This window comes from Mauremys mutica, chromosome 24 (assembly GCF_020497125.1).
Source record: "Mauremys mutica isolate MM-2020 ecotype Southern chromosome 24, ASM2049712v1, whole genome shotgun sequence".
NCBI classification, from domain to species: Eukaryota; Metazoa; Chordata; order Testudines; family Geoemydidae; genus Mauremys; species Mauremys mutica.
This window is the reverse complement of record NC_059095.1, coordinates 7,850,165-7,866,765: the sequence shown is the minus strand read 5'-3', so window position 1 is coordinate 7,866,765 and position 16,601 is coordinate 7,850,165. Positions and strand designations below refer to the sequence as shown.

The 16,601-nt window shown below is 54.9% G+C and overlaps 1 protein-coding gene across 4 annotated transcripts; it reads right to left on the bottom strand.

Moving 5' to 3' along the window:
* Positions 1 to 2,376: 2,376 nt before the first annotated feature.
* Positions 2,377 to 16,031, bottom strand: LOC123355984 (procathepsin L-like). 4 transcript variants are annotated; one of them, XM_044998885.1, is made up of 8 exons: positions 15,836 to 16,031; positions 9,394 to 9,526; positions 8,379 to 8,501; positions 7,791 to 7,940; positions 6,732 to 6,956; positions 6,473 to 6,641; positions 5,205 to 5,319; positions 2,377 to 2,792 (listed from the first exon to the last, which is right to left on the bottom strand). In XM_044998885.1, exons 2-8 carry the CDS (start codon positions 9,514 to 9,516, stop codon positions 2,693 to 2,695), a joined length of 1,005 nt encoding a protein of 334 aa, XP_044854820.1. In that variant the 5' UTR covers positions 9,517 to 9,526; positions 15,836 to 16,031; the 3' UTR covers positions 2,377 to 2,692. The 4 variants fall into 4 exon arrangements, with proteins under 4 accessions (XP_044854820.1, XP_044854822.1, XP_044854821.1 ...); XM_044998887.1 differs by lacking the exon at positions 15,836 to 16,031 and adding an exon at positions 10,329 to 10,377; XM_044998886.1 differs by lacking the exon at positions 15,836 to 16,031 and adding an exon at positions 10,213 to 10,325.
* Positions 16,032 to 16,601: the final 570 nt, after the last annotated feature.

Here is a 16,601-nt window from a genome sequence, read left to right as displayed (position 1 = left end):
CGTCCAATAAAAGATGTTACCTCCCGCACCTTGTCTCACTAATATCCTGAGACCAACACGGCTACAACAACACTGGCTTGAATTTCAGAGTGGTATTCGTGTTAGTCTGTATCAGCAAAAAAACCGAGGAGTCCTTGTGGCACCTTAGAGACTAACAAATTTATTTGGGCATAAGCTTTTGTGGGCTAAAACTCACTTCATCAGATGCATGCAGTGGAAAATACAGTAGTATATATATAACACAGAGAACATGTATGCATCTGATGAAGTGGGTTTTAGCCCATGAAAGCATATGCCCAAATAAATGTGTTAAGTCTCTAAAGTGCCACAAGTCCTCCTGTTCTTTTCACCCCCTACAGGTCAGTACGCTGGCCGCACACCATAGGAGAAGCTTGCACTGCTGCTCACTGGCCAAATTTTATAACGAGAGGATTTCATTCTCCAGGGCTGTCAAATAGGCCAGCACTAAATTAGCCCCCCTACCCCACCCCCAAACCATAAAATAAAAAAATCTCCTCTTCCCTCCATCTCTTTCAGGTCAGTGTCCATTGAGTCTGGCTCATATGCTCATGCAATGACCTAAACCAGCCCAGGCCCCTTGCTAAAAATGGGGGACCGGCTGCTCTTTGACAGAGGTGCTGCAGAGCGCCAGCTCTGCTGCCTGTAAGCGCAGAAATCAATCTGACTGTTCCTGAAGCTGGCTGTGAAATGCTTGATTTATACCCTAAATCCAGCTTGCAATTTCATAGAGCGAGAGGCAAATAAAGCGGAAGGAGCTGCTAATTCTCTCATAAATCTCAGGAGGCTTAGCATGAAGGACACCAGCTGGGTTGAGTGTTGTATGCTGCAAAGCAAATTGTCAAACCAGGCTTCCAAGGCACAGGGCAGCTTCGGCGCAGCGTCCCGAGAATAAGCCAGAGCAGCGACAGCAGTAACAAGGCTCATTGAGTAGAATTCTGGACTCCCCCCGCCCTTCACGCATGCTGCTGCTGCTCGGATTGCATGGCTCTTGGAAGCCTGGCGAAGAGACAGGTGGATGTCTGCCGTTGGGCATGGGCAGGGGTTCGCTGCCTGAGGGCCAAGGGTGACCTACAGGTCACTCTTTTGGGCTGGGCCGTTGACAGATTTGAACAGTCTCAGGCATGGAGCATCAGTCTTGCTGGCTTCTCTGGCATTCCCTGGCACGGGTCTCCCCCGGGGGCCTCCCTCCCAGACTCTAGTGTTCAGCTGAGAGCTTTACCCCTCGCCCACAGCCACCTGCTGCCTCGGTAACAAGCAAGGAATACAGCCTAGAAGGGCGGGATTGATGGGAAGAGGATCCAAGCACATGAGACCTCACTGCAACAATAGGTGAAGCTGCTATCCCCTTTCTCCAGCGGGGCTCAAAGGGCTTTACAAACACCACGGCAGGGCATTTGGTCGGTATTATCACCCACCTGCTGTGGATGGGGAAACTGAGGCACAGAAAGGGGACGTGACCAGCCCCAAGGTGTCACAGAGTAGAGAATAGTGCTCTGTTCGCCTGCGTCCCAGTTCTAACCATTGGGCAGTACTCCCCTTTTGCTCTACTCAAACGTTGTTGGGTAATGGTCATTTTAACAGCCCCCTGTCTTGTTTTGTTTGGTTTTTTGCAAATACCAAATAAAATGAAAAACAAGGTGTAAAACAAAACAAAAACTCCCCTGCCGTGGCCGCTACCGCCTGTGAGGCCTAGTGCACGGGGTGGCAGTGGCACATGGGTTTGGCCCAGCTGCCCCTCTGTCATGATGGGGGGAGATGGCTGGGCCAAATTTGAGTGAGTAGCATTGCAAGCTGGCACACAGGGCCAAAGAGTGGGGGGCATTGCAAACCCCCACCCACACCCCAGCTTCCTACTCCACTGGGGCCAGGACCCGACCAGACCCTCCTCTGGCTGGAGAAAATGAAACACAAAATTCCCCCCAAAAATAAAAAGAAAAATTCTATAGAGAATTTAATGGGGCTCTAATCACTGCCGTTCTCCCTGGCATCATCATAGCTGAATACAGAGGGCCTGGGGAGCAAATGTAATGGGAGCTATTTATATGGCTTCTTGCCTTGTTGTTCCCGTTCGGTTGTTATATAAATACGTATCTTCAGGACAGTAAGCTCGGCGGTCTTAGCTCGTGCCTGCACGTAGGCAGGGCTTAGATAATACAGACTCAGGTTACAGGCACTTCTCCACCTTCTCGTCATCATCATCTTCGTGGGTTTGTTGGCAGCTGGTTTGGCACGGTCTCCACGGGCTTTAGCTAAAGAGGAAAATGGGATCTAACGGCTAAGGGAATTTGTAAGGTGCATAGAAAGCTCCTGCAGCGAAGCATCTTTAATCATCTTTCAAACCCACAAGGAGACTGGTTTTCACACTGAGAGGAAAAACATTCTTTATTTTATGAATAAGTTAGACAGGACACTAAGCCTCGTTCAGCGATGCTGCGGCGTGACCAGAACAGGACTTACCCAGGCTTGCAAGAGCAATTTGCGGCACAACTTTTAATCGCTTCTAAACCCGTGTAAATCGCAGCTAAGAAAAAGCCCAGAAATCACGGCCAGGAGCAAAAAGAATCTCCATGCTGAAGACAAAGATCAAGTCGTTGAGAAGAAAAAAAAACCCATCCAGTATGTGAGGCCTTCTGCCATGCAGGCCCAGGGCAGAAGGAAAACCCAGCGCTGGCTACAAGACGGGATAGCTTGCCTGATTGGCCACACCACAGTGATTGTCGGCTCCTTTCGCCAGCCGGATGTAACCTTTTTCACCCCATAGCTCAGCCCAGCTGCGGGAAGATAAAGTGAAGAGAGCATGAGAGAATCTCTGGGGGAACCGAAGGACGTTTGAACATTGTAAGAAGAAAGAAAAGTTGTCCCAATATGCTAGACCAGTGGTTTTCAAACGGCGGGCACTGGGTCGCGGGGGCTCTGGGCAGCACCGCCGACTGGGCCGTTAAGAGTCCCTAGCTGTTCTCACACCGCGCTGCGCCCTGGGAGCGGCCAGCAGCAGGTCTGGCTCCTAAGCAGGGTGGGTGGGGTGGTCAGAGGAGCAGCGCGGGGAGCCCCCTCCCCGAGCACCGGTTCCGCATTCCTATTGGCCGAGAAGTCTGTCTTTGCACCCCTGCTGCGCTGCTGCCCGGGAGCTGCCCGAGGTAAGCCCGTGCCCCAACCCCACACCCCAATCCCCTGTCCCTGCCCTAAGCTCCACCCTAAACCCAGAGCCCCTTCCTGCACCCCAAACCCCTCATCCCCAGCCCCACCCCAGAGCCCAGATCCCCTCATGCACCCCAACCCCCAGTCCTGATCCTCCCCTGCCCCCAAACCAGAGCCCCCTCCTGCACCCCAAAACCCTCATCCCTGGCCCCACCCCAGAGCCTGCACCCCCAGCCCAACCCTCTGCCCCAGCCCCGAGCCCTCCCACACCCCAAGCCTCTCATCCCCATCTCAGTTGGGTCTAGGGTGACCAGACGTCCCGATTTTATCGGGACTGTCCCGATATTTGCTTGTTTGCCCTCTGCTCCGGTGCATAGATGGAGCCCGGAGGGGCTTTCACCCCCCACTTCCCCCGACCATCTCCCTCCTTCCCCCATTGGACCCCTGTCCAAATCCCTGCCCTGGACCTGCCCCAACCCCGCCCCTCACTGCCCCATTGGATCCCTCCCCAACTCCCCGCCCTGGCCCCACCTCTTCCCCAAGCACGCGGCATTCCTCCTCCCGCCCAGGTTTGCGCACGGGCCATGGCCGGGGCTGGGAGCGCAGCACGGAGGCTGCTCCAGCCCTGCAGCCTGCAGGGCAGCGCGGAGCAGGCAGGGGGCAGAGACACGTGTGGGGCAGACACGCTCCTGCCAGGAGGGGCCGGGCCCGGCTGCCTGGTTCGCCCCCTGCCCAGGTGGGGGGGGTCCCCGAGTTCCCTGCAGCTGGAGCGGCGCTGCCCGGGGCGAGTGGAGCAGCCTCTGCTGTGGGGCTGGTGCAATGAAGCCCGGGAGCGGCTGGGCCGGGAGCTGCAAGAGGGGTCCGGAGCGTGGCTCGGCTGCACAGCTCGGGGCCCAGGAGCGAGGGGATGGGGGAGCTGGGAGTGTATTGGGGGTCAGAGCTGAGAGTTGGGTGGAGACGGGGCTGTGCCACTGCCGCCTGGTGGCGGGGGGCGCTCTGGCTTTTTTTTTTTTGCTCCGTTCCCCCCCCGCGTCCCGATATTTCATGTTTGTCATCTGGTCACCCTACCCAAGTTGGGTCACTGGCAGCTGCTTAGAGCTTTCATTTTGAGAAGGCAAGAATCCAAAGACAGGCCCAGAGCAAGACAGATCTCCAGGGTGAGGGGTGCGAGCAGGGCCGGCTTTAGGCTGATTCCCCCAATTCCCTGGAATTGGGCCCCGCGCCATAGGCGCCTTTTTAATGTTTTTTACATACCCGGCAGTGGTCCGGGTCTTCGGCGGCGGGGGGTCCGGAGCGAGTGAAGGACCCCCTGCCGCCGAAGTGCCGCTGAAGACCCGGACCGCTGCCGGGTATTCGAATCAGGCCCCGCAGTTCCTAAACCGGCCCTGGGTGCGAGTTTGCATGAGTGCCCATGGGAATGCGTACGGTCGGGGTGAAGGGTTGTGAGTTACCTGCATGCTGGGGGGTAGGATTTAGTTGGCACAGAATGTCCTGCAGGGGGCGTAAGGGAGGGGTTTACGTGTGTGTGCACATGCAATCTGAGCGGAGTGTGCACATCTTGGGGGCAGGGCGTTTTAATCATAGAATCTCAGGGTTGGAAGGGACCTCAGGAGGTATCTAGTCCAACCCCCTGCTCAAAGCAGGACCAATCCCAACTAAATCATCCCAGCCAGGGCTTTGTCAAGCCAGGTCTTAAAAACCTCAAGGAAGGAGATTCCACCACCTCCCTGGGGAACCCATTCCAGTGCTTCACCACCCTCCTAGGGAAATAGTGTTTCCTAAATATCCAACCTAAACTTCCTCCACTGCAACTTGAGACCATTGCTCCTTGGTCTGTCATCTGCCACCACTGAGAACAGTCTAGACCCATCTTCTTGGGAACCCCCTCGATGTGTGTACACATACAGTTGGGGGCTGGGGAGGAAGTGGGAGGGGCTGCATTTTCACAGAGGGCGTGGGTCGGAGGCAGCTTTGGATGCCGCCAGAAGGCGACAGAGGTGAGTGTGTCTCAGGGAGAGCTCTCTTGCCTGGCTCCTCCCCCTCACCTGTTCTTGAGGAGCCAGTAGGCGGCGCTCTTCCCGTTCTCCTGGGATGTGCCGTAGCCCACGGCCAGCATGGCATGGTTCACTGTGTGGCTGCACAGGCTGTTGTTGAAGACTCCTGGGGAGAGCAAAGGCGGAGTGAGATGAGCTGTTGGGGGTCTCTCCCTCTCGGAGCAGAAGCAGACCCTGGAGGGAGGTCCCAGCGGATGGGAAGGAAGAACTCCCCCAGGGCATTGGATTGAAGCCACACGGAGCTGCCCTGCTGTGTCCCTGCAGGCTGTCAGATAGCAGGCCCAGCTGTGGAAGGAGGTAATAAAGTGCCCCCTGGGAGGTGAGATGAAACGAAGCGACAGGCCCAGTAATTCCGGACGGGAGCCCGGACAGCTCAGTGACAAAGCCCCGCGCCAAAGTGCTGGGATCCCGTGCCCCGTTCTGGTCTGCACAGAAGGACGTCGGTAAATTGGAGGGGGCTCCGAGCAGAGCCACCACGGCGGTAGAAGAATCTGGGCTTGTCTCCGGCTGTGCCAGCGTAGCGCTGAGCGAAGACGCTCCCTATGTCGATGGGAGAGTTTCTCCCATCGGGGTGGGCACTCCGCCTCCCTGAGAAGCGGTAGCTCTGTTGACGGGAGAATGCTGCGGGGTTACGCTGGTATAACTGTGTCGCTCGGAAAACACGCCCCACAGTGATTGACTCAAGCAAGGAGCTCAACTCTATCTAGCTTCAAGTGAAGGCTAAGGGGTGACCTATCAGGCTCTAAGTACCTCCGGGGGGAATAAAGATTTGAGAAGGGGCTCTTTGGTCTAGCAGACAAAGGCGTAACGTGATCTAATGGCTGGAAGTTGAGCTAAACGAATTCAGACTGGAAATAAGGGGCAAACTTTTCACAGTGAGGTTAATTAACCGTTGGGACAATTTTTAAATCAAGGTTTCCTAAAAGATCTGCTGAAGCAGAGGCGCTGACTCTGTGGGTACTCTGGGTTGGAGCACCCACGGGGGGGAAATGGTGGGTGCTGAGCACCCACCGGCAGCCCCCCTATCAGAACCTCCCCCTCCCCGCAGCACCTCCTGCCCGCCGCAGACTAGATCAGCAGCTTCCAACTTGTGGCCGGTGGACTCCTGGGAGTCTGCCGACAATGCCTACGATTTCCAAAGGGGTCCGCCCCTCCATTCAAGAGGTATGGGGTCTGCAAATGAGAAAAGGTGGAAAACCACTGGGTTAGATTATCCCAGTGATCCCTTCTGGCCATAGACTCTCTGGGCCGTTTGGTACCTGACTTGTAGAAGTGGAAGTGGAAGCTGCTGGCATCCACGGCAACGGAGACAGGGCCGACAGTGGCCACCGCCTGCTCCAGAGCGGTCTCGTTGCCCGGCTGGATCAGCATGAGAGAGGTGCAGTTGGCAGCGTTGTCCTGGGGGTTGTAATGGCAGTTGAATTCGTCCTGCAGAGAAAGGAGACGGAACGGGAGCTCGGGCACCGCTCCCTGGAGAAGCGGCTGCCCGCCCCCAGAGGCCACCCTCTCCTACGTTACCCTCTCCAAGTAGGGGTAGTTGAGCTCCGAGTTGATGCCCTTGTTGTCCCGCACGTACTGGAAGGCCCGAGTGATGAAGCCCCCATGGCACCCGTTGTTCCCCAGCGTCCTTGAGCAGTCCATGAGGTTCTGCTCGCTCAGCGACACCAGTTTGCCCGTCTTCTTGAAGACCAAGCCCTCCAGGGCTCCCGTGGCACTGAAAGCCCAGCAGGACCCGCAGTGGCCCTGCAGAAAGCAAGGCAGGTAGGTGGGGGATAGGTTCTAGCTCAGACGTTCTCAACCTATTTACCCGTATGGCCCGGAGGACGTCCCATGGGCCGCAGCCATGTGCTGGTTGGGCTGCGGGTTGAGAACCACTGTTCTAGCTCAACTGGGAGCTGCTGGGCTCAGTGCAAGAATCCCAGCGGGAGGGTCTCTGGGCTGTGTGATGCAGGCGGTCGGCTTAGATAATCGTCAGGGCCTTACAAGCTCTTGCTTGCCGGAAAGTGGCAGGAGGGAGTCCGAGCCCCAACGCGAGGCCGGGGAACTGGAGCAGCACCAGCAAAGAGCAGCTGCCCCTCCGTCCTGTGGCAGAGCTGGGGATTTGCAACGGGGGCCCTCACCTCTGGGACTTGCTCCCTCTGGCGGTTGCTGCTAGGCAGCCGGGGGAAGAGATTCCCACCACCACCTGCTTTTAGCGAGCCCAGCTCCCGCCCCAACGCGGCGGGGCACGTGGCCGAAGCGAACCCAACTCCTGCGTAGCAGGGTCTGGATCAGGCTCACGCTCCAGGCAGAGCCCCAGGGGGGCAAAGGCCCATTCCATGGGGCTTCATGGAAACCAGGACAGGCCAAGGGCCTACCAATTCCATGCGGGTTAGCCACTGCCACCCCACCTGCCAGGCCGAGCACACCTTCCAGAGGGGCCGCCAAGGGCCCCTCATCCATCAGCCAGGCCCACCTGAGGGTTGCCTTGTCCCAGGCTCTGGGGGCCAGTGACAGGGAGCTCCAGGGCTGGGAGGTTTCCGTGGCTGGCTGAGGAGCGAGGTCCCAAGCAGGGAGCTCTCTGCTCCGGGCACCCACCTGGTTTTTCACGGGGGTGACGTAACCCTTTGCGCGCCAGTCCACCTCCTTGGGAGTCTCCCGAGCAGCCGATTCCTGGAAGAGAGGCACCTTCCCGCCGTGCCGCTCAGCTCGGAAACCGTTCAGAAGCTGGTTAAACTCTTCGTCCATCTGGAGGGGAAGGAAAATTTTAAATCCGGAGAGCATGCGACCGAGAACTCCTGGCCAACAGAGGAGCTGCATTCTCAGCCCCGCCCCGGCACCCAACCCCTGAGGATACAGACAGATCAGACAGCTGACGATGCGGAGAGAGGGGGAGGCTGGGGAGCTGCGTAGGAGGAGGCTCTTGCACCAACAGCAGCTAGGAGGCCAATGAAGAGGCAGGTGGCGGGGCCCTGACGTGAGTGGGGGCAGCAGTGGGTATGGAGGTGGATGGGGCGAGGGGAGCGGAGTCACGGGTGGGCTGGGAGCTGGGATCTGCCGGGCCCAGCGAGAAGTGGGAAGTCACGTGAGGCAGGGGGAGAAACCAGGAAGGAGGCTTCGGGTTTGGTCCTACGGGTGCCTCGCCCCGCAAGAGGGCCAGGATCCGCGCCGGGCGGGGCAGGTTACCAGGTCCCCAAAGTGGTTCATTTCCAGGCGGTAGCTGTGCTTCCCCAGAGACTCCTCCAGGTTGTGGTGCGCGATCCGCCGCAGGTTCTTCTCCCAGACCGCCCTGCGGAAAGCTTCCGCCTCCTGCCAGGGGACGGAGCGACAGCTTGGTTACGCTTCGTCCTGGCCCCCGCGCCCTGTCAGCAAACGTCCAGCGGGGAGGCAGTGACGGGAGCCAGTGCTGGTCCCAGCCTGGCCTGAGTTCCATTGAGGGGGGCGAGACGGGGGAATCGGGCACCCGCGGGCCGGCCAGGAGCTCGGCTCGCCTGGGCCGGCTCTGTGCGGCCGGTGAGCACAGGCCGCGGGGCTGGGCAGGGCGGAGCAGCGAGGGTAAGAGAAAGCAGCAAAGATTTTGCCTCGGACGTTTGAGAGCTGGTAACTTTCCTGCCTGATTCTCCATGCACCACAGCTGCTTGCAGGGGCTGAAGCATGGGGGCAGAGCACATGTCCCCTCCTCTCCCAGGCCTGGGTCAACAGGACCCCCCCTAACACTACCCCTCCTTCTCCCAGCTCCATTAACCCCCCGAATCTCCCTGTTTCCAGCTGGGAGCAGATGTGCCAAAGTCCAGCCTAAGGGGGCTGAACCCCCACAGGAGCTGGGGGAGCCCTGAGGGTGGAGGAGCAGCCAAACCCCTACAGCCACTGAGGCTCACCCCGTCGCCCATCAGACCCCAGCGAGGAAGGAAGCAAGAGCTCAACTGGCCTCCAGGTCCTACAACCTCCCGGCCAGGCCACCCCGACTCTGCAGGAAGTCGAGCCTGGCCGTGCCCCGGGGTGCTGCTCGCTCTCGGGCAGCTGGGGCTGGACGCGCTGGATTGCGAGCAGGACATGCTGCTTCCCTCTCCCCTACCCCCAAATCCTCGAAGCTCGGGCTCTAGCCACGCGGTTTGGTTCACATGCAGCCGAGCGAGGAAATCCCGCTCCCAGGGAGCGGGGGAGACGGAGCACGCCGGGGGACAGCCGACGGGATACTTACTTCAGGATACTCCTTAGCGTGGAAGCTCTTCCACCCTCGCCAGCCTTCCTCCAGGGCAGGGTCCAGTGCCCCGGACGCACCCAGCAGGACCACAAGGCACCCCACCAGCCTTGGCAGCTGCATCTCTCTCCGGCTGAGTGGGTTAAAACGCACCGGTTAGAGTTTGATCCTGCCTGCTCGTGGCATCTCACCGAGCCGGGGCGCGGAGGGGGGCAGGGGACATCAGTTCCCAATTGTAACTCCGGCTACGACGTCCCCTCCCCGCCACTGACGGCAACCTCCAAACACAGAGACCTAGGAAATTCATGTAAAAGACCCCGCTCTGCCTGGCAGCTCCGAGCCAGCCCAGGGCTGGAATGTGCCATCCCCTGAACAGCTGCTGAGTGGCTACTAGGAATCAGTGGGGGGCTCTCAGTCCAGTTCCTAGCTGCTGGCTGGTTACACCTCAAAGATCAGCCATTGCCCGTGATTTCTTCGTCCTCAGTCTCAGCTGGGAGGCCGAGGACGGAGCCCAAGCTCCAGGTCTGGCCTGGGGCTGTGTCAGCTGGTCCTGCCTACACGAATCCAGGCTCAGAGCTATCAGCTGGGCCCTTCCCCCCCAACACCAGCTGCAAGGTCACTGGTTGCACACTGGCCCCTGTCCTCCTTCCTCCCACTGTATTCAACAGATTTAGAAAATAAAACACAGCAGCAATCTGAAGAGCTGGCTTTCCGGCTCTGCTTCCCGGGCCCTATGTGCCTGTATAGCCTTGGTGCCACCCGCACGGTCAGTGTGCCCTTTGCACCCTAGGTTCCCTGGGCCGGGGACTGCATTCGTGCCTTGGCTTTCTTCAGGGCCGAGCGCACGGGCGGCTCTCCCCGATCATATCGTAACTCTGATCAACCTAACGGACGTGTCAGCCAGCAGCATCTCTGCATGAGGACAAAACCCCAACCTTTGCCGCTTGGAAATGACTCAGCGTGCGGCTTCCTCCCTGCCAGCAGCGCGGGGCTATTGCAACACGCTGTACACCGTGTGCCCCGCACCCCAGGGGGGGCGTCACCATTTTGCAGCCAAGAATTTAGCAAGGTTCAAGGAGGGCTTGGCCGTCTAAGTGCGTAACCAGTGGCTCTAGTTAATGCTCACCAGAAGCGGAAGGCAGAGAAACGCTCAGGCTTCAAGGCTCAAACTGCTCTGTATTACGGAATGAGGGTGAGATTGTCAGGGTGGGGCAGATTAGTGCACATCGGCCTCCAACCTAACAGGCCTGTCATTTCCAAGATCACTCCCCCCCCCCTACCCCTTTCTTAAAAATAGGAACTACCTTAGCATTCTCCAGTCATAGGGTACAACTCCCGAGTTTACAGATTCATTACAAATCCTTGCTCTTGGACTTGCAATTTCATGGGCCAGTTCCTTGAATATTCTTGGATGGAGATTATCTGGGGGCCCCCGATTTAGTCCCGTTACAGTGTTTGAGTTTGACTTCCACCTCGGACATGGTCATTTCTACCTTCATATCCTCATTCCCATTAGCCACCTTGCCACTACCCCTAGGCTCCTCATTACCCTTATTAAAAACTGAGGCAAAGTATTTATTTAGGGACCGGATCATGCCTACGTTATCTTTAATCTCTACCCCCTCCTCAGTGATTAGTGGGCCCACGCCTTCTTTCCTTTTACTGATATGGCTATAGAACCTTTTACTGTTGGCTTTAATTCCCATTGCAAGGTCCAACTTTGCTTGGCTTTTGGCAGTTCTCACTTGAGTCCTACACTTTGACCTCTCCTTGCTCATCCCTCCCATCTGCCATTCCTTGTAGGCCTTCTCCAATCACCTGTTTGAGATGCTTGCTCATCCAGCTTGGTCTGCAACCCTTGCCTACGAATATTTCCCCCTTGCTTGGGACGCAGGCTTCAGAGAGCTTGTAGGCCTTCTCCAATCACCTGTTTGAGATGCTTGCTCATCCAGCTTGGTCTGCAACCCTTGCCTACGAATATTTCCCCCTTGCTTGGGACGCAGGCTTCAGAGAGCTTCTGCAGCTTTGATTTCAAGTAATTCCGAGCCACCTCCACCTTCAGATCCTTGAGTTCTTCAGTCCAGTCCACTTCCCTACCTAATTCCCTTTGTTTTTTTAAAATTCGCCCCTGTGAAATCAAGGCCCGTAGTTGCAGAGTTCTTCTTGTTTATCCTTCCATGTAATTTAAACAATTAGCTCATGATCACTCAAGCCAAGGTTGTCCCCTACAACCAGCTCTTCTCTGAGGTCCTCACTGCTCACCAAAGCCAAATCTAAATGGCCCCATCTCTTGTTGGTTCAGTGCCTATTTGGTGAAGAAAGCTGCCGCATCCAGGAAAATCTGGGCCCTTCTATTATTAGTAGCACTTGTTCTCCACTCTGTATCTGGGAAGTTAAAGTCTCCCATGATCACACCATTCCCAGCAGTATTTTATTTAATTAAAAGCATTAACAAGGTTTCTCTCCATATCCAGATCAGATCCTGGGGGCTTTAGCACGCACCAGTCACTAGCCCAGGGGAACCCCCTCTGGTAGCTTTCTTCCCCCAAGTGATTTTGGCCCAGACCCCATCTTATCCATTCCATCACTTCTCATTTCTGTACAGTCTGCCTCCTCATCAATCCACATTGCTATTCCGGTGCATCATTCTCCTCTTCGCCCCTTCTTTCACAAACAGCCCCTCGGCCTCGGCGCTGCCTCCCTCGTTTTCAGCTCCCTCGTCTTCCACTCCTCCCTGCCCAGGCTGTTTCTGTGAAGCCTTCCAGCAATGACCTTGGTTCTGCTCCACCTCAGGCTTGGACCGGCCTCTCTGGCTGAACTCTAAGGGTACGTCTACACTGCATGATTCCCAGGCCGAGCAGATGGACTCACACTCGCTTAGCTCCAGCTAACGGGTGCAGACATTTGGCGTGGGCAGCAGTTCGGGCTAGCCACCCTGTTTGCCCACTGGGATCCAAGCTCAGGTGGCTAGGCACAGATACGCCAGCCACCAAACTGTTCTTAACGCTAGATCAGCTTGAGCTAACCCAAGTCTCCCCGCTGCAATGGCTAGACGCTCCCTCCACTTCCTGGGGCAGAGACCTGCCGCTACCCCTCCAGCCCTGTTGGTTACAAAGAGGTTGGGGGTTCAGTGCGTGTCCCCTAAGTATTTAGCTCAAGGCTTGATGCTGCTAACTGGCAAATGTCACGAGGTGAGTGGTACAACTCAATTTGTATTTTTTTTTTTTTTATAATTTCAACAGAAATTGATTTTTAAAAAGCTTAAAAATTAAGTTTTCATGGTTGTGCAAAATAATAAGGGAAAAATGCTTAAAACCATTTTATCGTCACAGTTGCAGGAAATTGGGGATGGGGGGGTCAGGTAATATTTATTTAAGTCGGTGCTGCCATTCAACAAGTGAAAGCTTCATAAACGGCTAAAACACTCGTTGGCAACATCACCTGTCAAACTACACAAAAAGTCCAGAGCCTTAAATCAAACTCTGAGAAGTGATCAAGCGACATTGCCTGTCAGTTTCAGTTAGCAGCAGTGGGATTTTTTCGTCAGTTTGTGCCTCTGTGATGAAATCTACAATTGCTGACATTTACCGATTTGAGAAAAAAAAAAATCTTTTTTCCAAACCTCCTCATGAGCAAGAGCCTAGAAGCATCATGGACAAACATCTCTAGGAAGCTGGTTTTTCCTATTGGCCAGAAAGCCAGAGTCCAGCCCAGCCCAAAGACCAGCTTGAAAATTACTGCTGGGAGAAAATGTGTCTGCAACATTTTTAAACAGTCAAGCGCCTCCCATCCCTCTCTGGGCTGTGGCTGCTGCAAACTATCACACGTCCTCCCGCAGCGCTGATAAGTAGAGCCGTTTGTGAGCTGCATGATCGGAGGCAGAAATAGCATGTGTGATGGATAAGGTCAGAGAAACCGGGGGAAGGAGAGAGAAGGCTGTTGCTTCGCATCGAGGTTTATTGCAAGGCGTGGGTGAACACTGAGCTGTGTGTGATGGATTGAGCCTTGGGGTCTAAGCTCAGGGCCCCACCCGCTAGGACTCAGCTTAGGACGACTATAGGAAGGTTTGTCTAATGCCTAGGGTTAAGGGGAGGTAGATCTGACGGTCTCCTCCCTCCAAGCACTTAAGCAGCCAAAGGAGCTGCAAAACCATCCTGCATACAGCTCCCTAGACTTTGTTGCAGTATCAGTAAACCCCATTTTACAGAGGGGAAACTGAGGCACAGTGCCTCACCCTGGGAAGCCTGTGACAGCTAGAATCCAGCTGTGACTGTGGATGGAAGACCATCCCCAAAGAACCCCTTACTCCTGTGTCAGCTTCACCGGAACAAGTTGATTTCCTCCCAGAGAGCATACAAAGTTGGGCTGGTCAGGGATTCCCCAGATCTGTCACTTCAGGAAGCTGACACTTGCTAAATTGTTTCGACCCCCTCGTTCCATGTAAGCATTGCTGTAGGAGGGTGGAAACAGCAGGCCCTGCTCCTTAGCACCCCCTTTGGTCAGGTTCTAAACCAGATTCTCCATTTTCCTGCCCCCTGTGCAATCATTTACCCCAAGGCCAAGCAGGTGTAAAATGAATGGAGAGTTGATACACACTTGCCCCTGGGGTAAATGACTGTTGGGGGCACTAATCCACCCCACTGTTGTGGAGCGGGGCCAGTCATTCCACAGTTAAGGTTGCCAGGGGTGTCTGAAGCCAAGTGTTGGCTGTCAAGCAGCTGCCTAAGTCAGATCAGCTGTAAAGTTAGTAGGTTAGATCTGAGGCTGAGGTAGAATTTCCACAAAATGTTACGTGTATTGGACAACGGCATCCTGCCTAACAGCCTAGAAATAGTTGAAGGGCTACTGCAAAGGAATCCCTTTTCCACCTCTAAAATGCAGCTGGCTCTGGGGTGCAAAAGAGGGGCTCTTTAAGGCACTGCAGTGCTACACAGTGTTAATGGAGAACAAAACGGCAAGTGCTAAATATAGCTGCTGGCACCATCGCGTGAAGGGAGCTTGCTGAAGGGTAGAAGCTGGGAAAGATATTTTCACTGAACTTGCTTCAGAATTTTTGGGTGTATTTTATTTTCTGGTGTGCTTTATTTTTCCAGCTGTGTAACAAGAATCCTCCCCCTAGCAGGGCTGCAGAACCCTACCACTGCCCGCCCTATGAATTTGTTGGGTCCTCTAGCCACCACCTTATAAACACTGCAGTGTTGTAAATAATGCAGCGCTGCGGGTTCTGCCTCACAGAGCAACACAATGTGGCAATACTGTTTCAACACGGCTCAGTGGTGAAAACGCACTCAAAGCTTCTAGCCCTGAACACACACAACCCCCATTAACTTAGCATTGTCTAATGGCTTTCAAAGCTCCGTAGCTACCTTGACACTAAACATTAGAGAGACAAGGCGGGGGCTATAATCGTTCGAGATCTTTCATTACCTCATGCCCCGTGTCTCGAATATCCTGGGACCCACACAGTCGCACCACTACTTGACAATAACACCACACTGTGCAGTGATCAAGGGAAACGCTAGAACGTTTTCCGTCAAAACATTTTAGGGGGACAAAGTGGCTTTTGATTAAACTGAAAATTTTCTGAACCACCTGCCTGGTATTTGTCAAAACCAAAACCTGGGGGGAAAACTGGTTTTAAAAACAATGTTCTGGCCCCTAAAACCAGAATATTTTCCACATTGCAGAAAATCCAGAAAAAAATAAAAAATGGGCAAATTTTTCCACAGGGAAAGAATTCCTTTCCCAACCAGCTCTGGCGGTCAGCCCCATTCTAATGGAGTATTATCAACACCCTCAGTGAATCCCCCAATACCATTCACTGCCAGGTGCAATTCATTTAACATCTGTCAGCAGCTATCTGAGATACAGATGCAGTGAGATGCACTGAACCTGGCACCAGCCATACAGAGGTAAGTATAAGATAAGGAGCAGCTGAAAGGACTACGGTGGAGACTCTACATAATTTGTCCGCAGTACCAGATTGGAGTAGGCTGATTTCCCAGCTGCTGTCTTTCAAGCTCTCAATCCGCACCCCCCCTCCCCAAATAGAAAAAACAGCCACTCTCCATGGCATGGAATAGTCTTACAAATTCAAGGGATGAGCTTGGATGATTGCAGTAGCGGAGAGGTTTGTAAACGCTTCAGAAGGACTTTAAAAAAAAAAATGTTGCAGAAGCATTAAGTTCACTTACTGCACAATACAACTACAATCAACTGCCTTAGGCTCCTGGGTCATTGCTGGTCACCTACCACATAGTCTAAGGAGTAGGAGGAAAAAGAGAGAACACAGCAGGCTGGGAACAGGGGCTCGAAGGGGTCAGGTCCGTCCTGCAATCCATCGCTCTTTCAGCGGTGAGGAAGCTGTTCGGATTAAGGAAGGCAGAAGAGGAACAATCCTGGCAATGCGCAAAGGCTTTGTTGTTGACTGGCACTTACTTACCTGGATCTCCAAAGGCCGGGAGAAAGCACAAGCAACTCCAATCTCTCTCTTTCTCACGGCAATGTGGGGCCACCAGCACCTTCACTCGGGGAACTGCAGATGTGTGCAACTTCCTCCATCACATCTCCCTCCCCCAGCCCTGCTGCTCAGTCTTTTACCCAACAGGACTTCCTGAAGCAGCTAGAACAAGATTACTACAGTCAGGCCAAGATAGAAAGGGGGGGGGAGGGTTTGTGAGTAGCCACCGGGCAGGAGGATCCTCTAGGTTCAGTCTTCAAAGATCAGGTAGATGCCCTGGCTGAGAGATAATACTCTGCACCTGAACAGGACCTCTGGCTCCATCTCTCTCAGGCTTAATTAATGCATTACTCCCTTACACAAAGGGTCAAATTAATGCCGATTTTTTCAAACTTCCCACCCCAATTGTGCCAGGAGATGAGCACAGGCAGGCCTGAGCACCCACGCAGAAGGGCTCTGCCCAGGGGGCCACCTGCCTGCATTTCACCTTCGATGTCAAATGTGAAGTACCTATGTGGCCTGCTGTGCAGAGTTGCAAGCCTGTCCAACCCCCCCAGTGATCAGTGGGAGCTGCTGGTTGTTCAGCTCCTCTTGAAGAGTCAGGCAACTTAAGAGACTTCAATACGGACCTGAGGCCAACCTTTTCCAACCCGGCCTCCCCCAAGGCCGCACTCAGCCGGGGGCAGGCCTACAATCCAAGAGTCCCAGCTGTCCACAATTTCAACCCCTAGCTCATGGTTCTCCTGAG

Bases quoted from the DNA above. Each gene is read 5' to 3' on its own strand.
- LOC123355984 (XM_044998885.1), bottom strand. From the start codon at position 9,516: ATGCAGCTGCCAAGGCTGGTGGGGTGCCTTGTGGTCCTGCTGGGTGCG. The intron at 6,957-7,790 runs GTGGGTGCCCGG...TGCTTTCTGCAG, and splicing joins TCACCCCCGTGAAAAACCAG to GGCCACTGCGGGTCCTGCTG. The intron at 6,642-6,731 runs GTAACGTAGGAG...CTTTCTCTGCAG, and splicing joins ACTACCCCTACTTGGAGAGG to GACGAATTCAACTGCCATTA.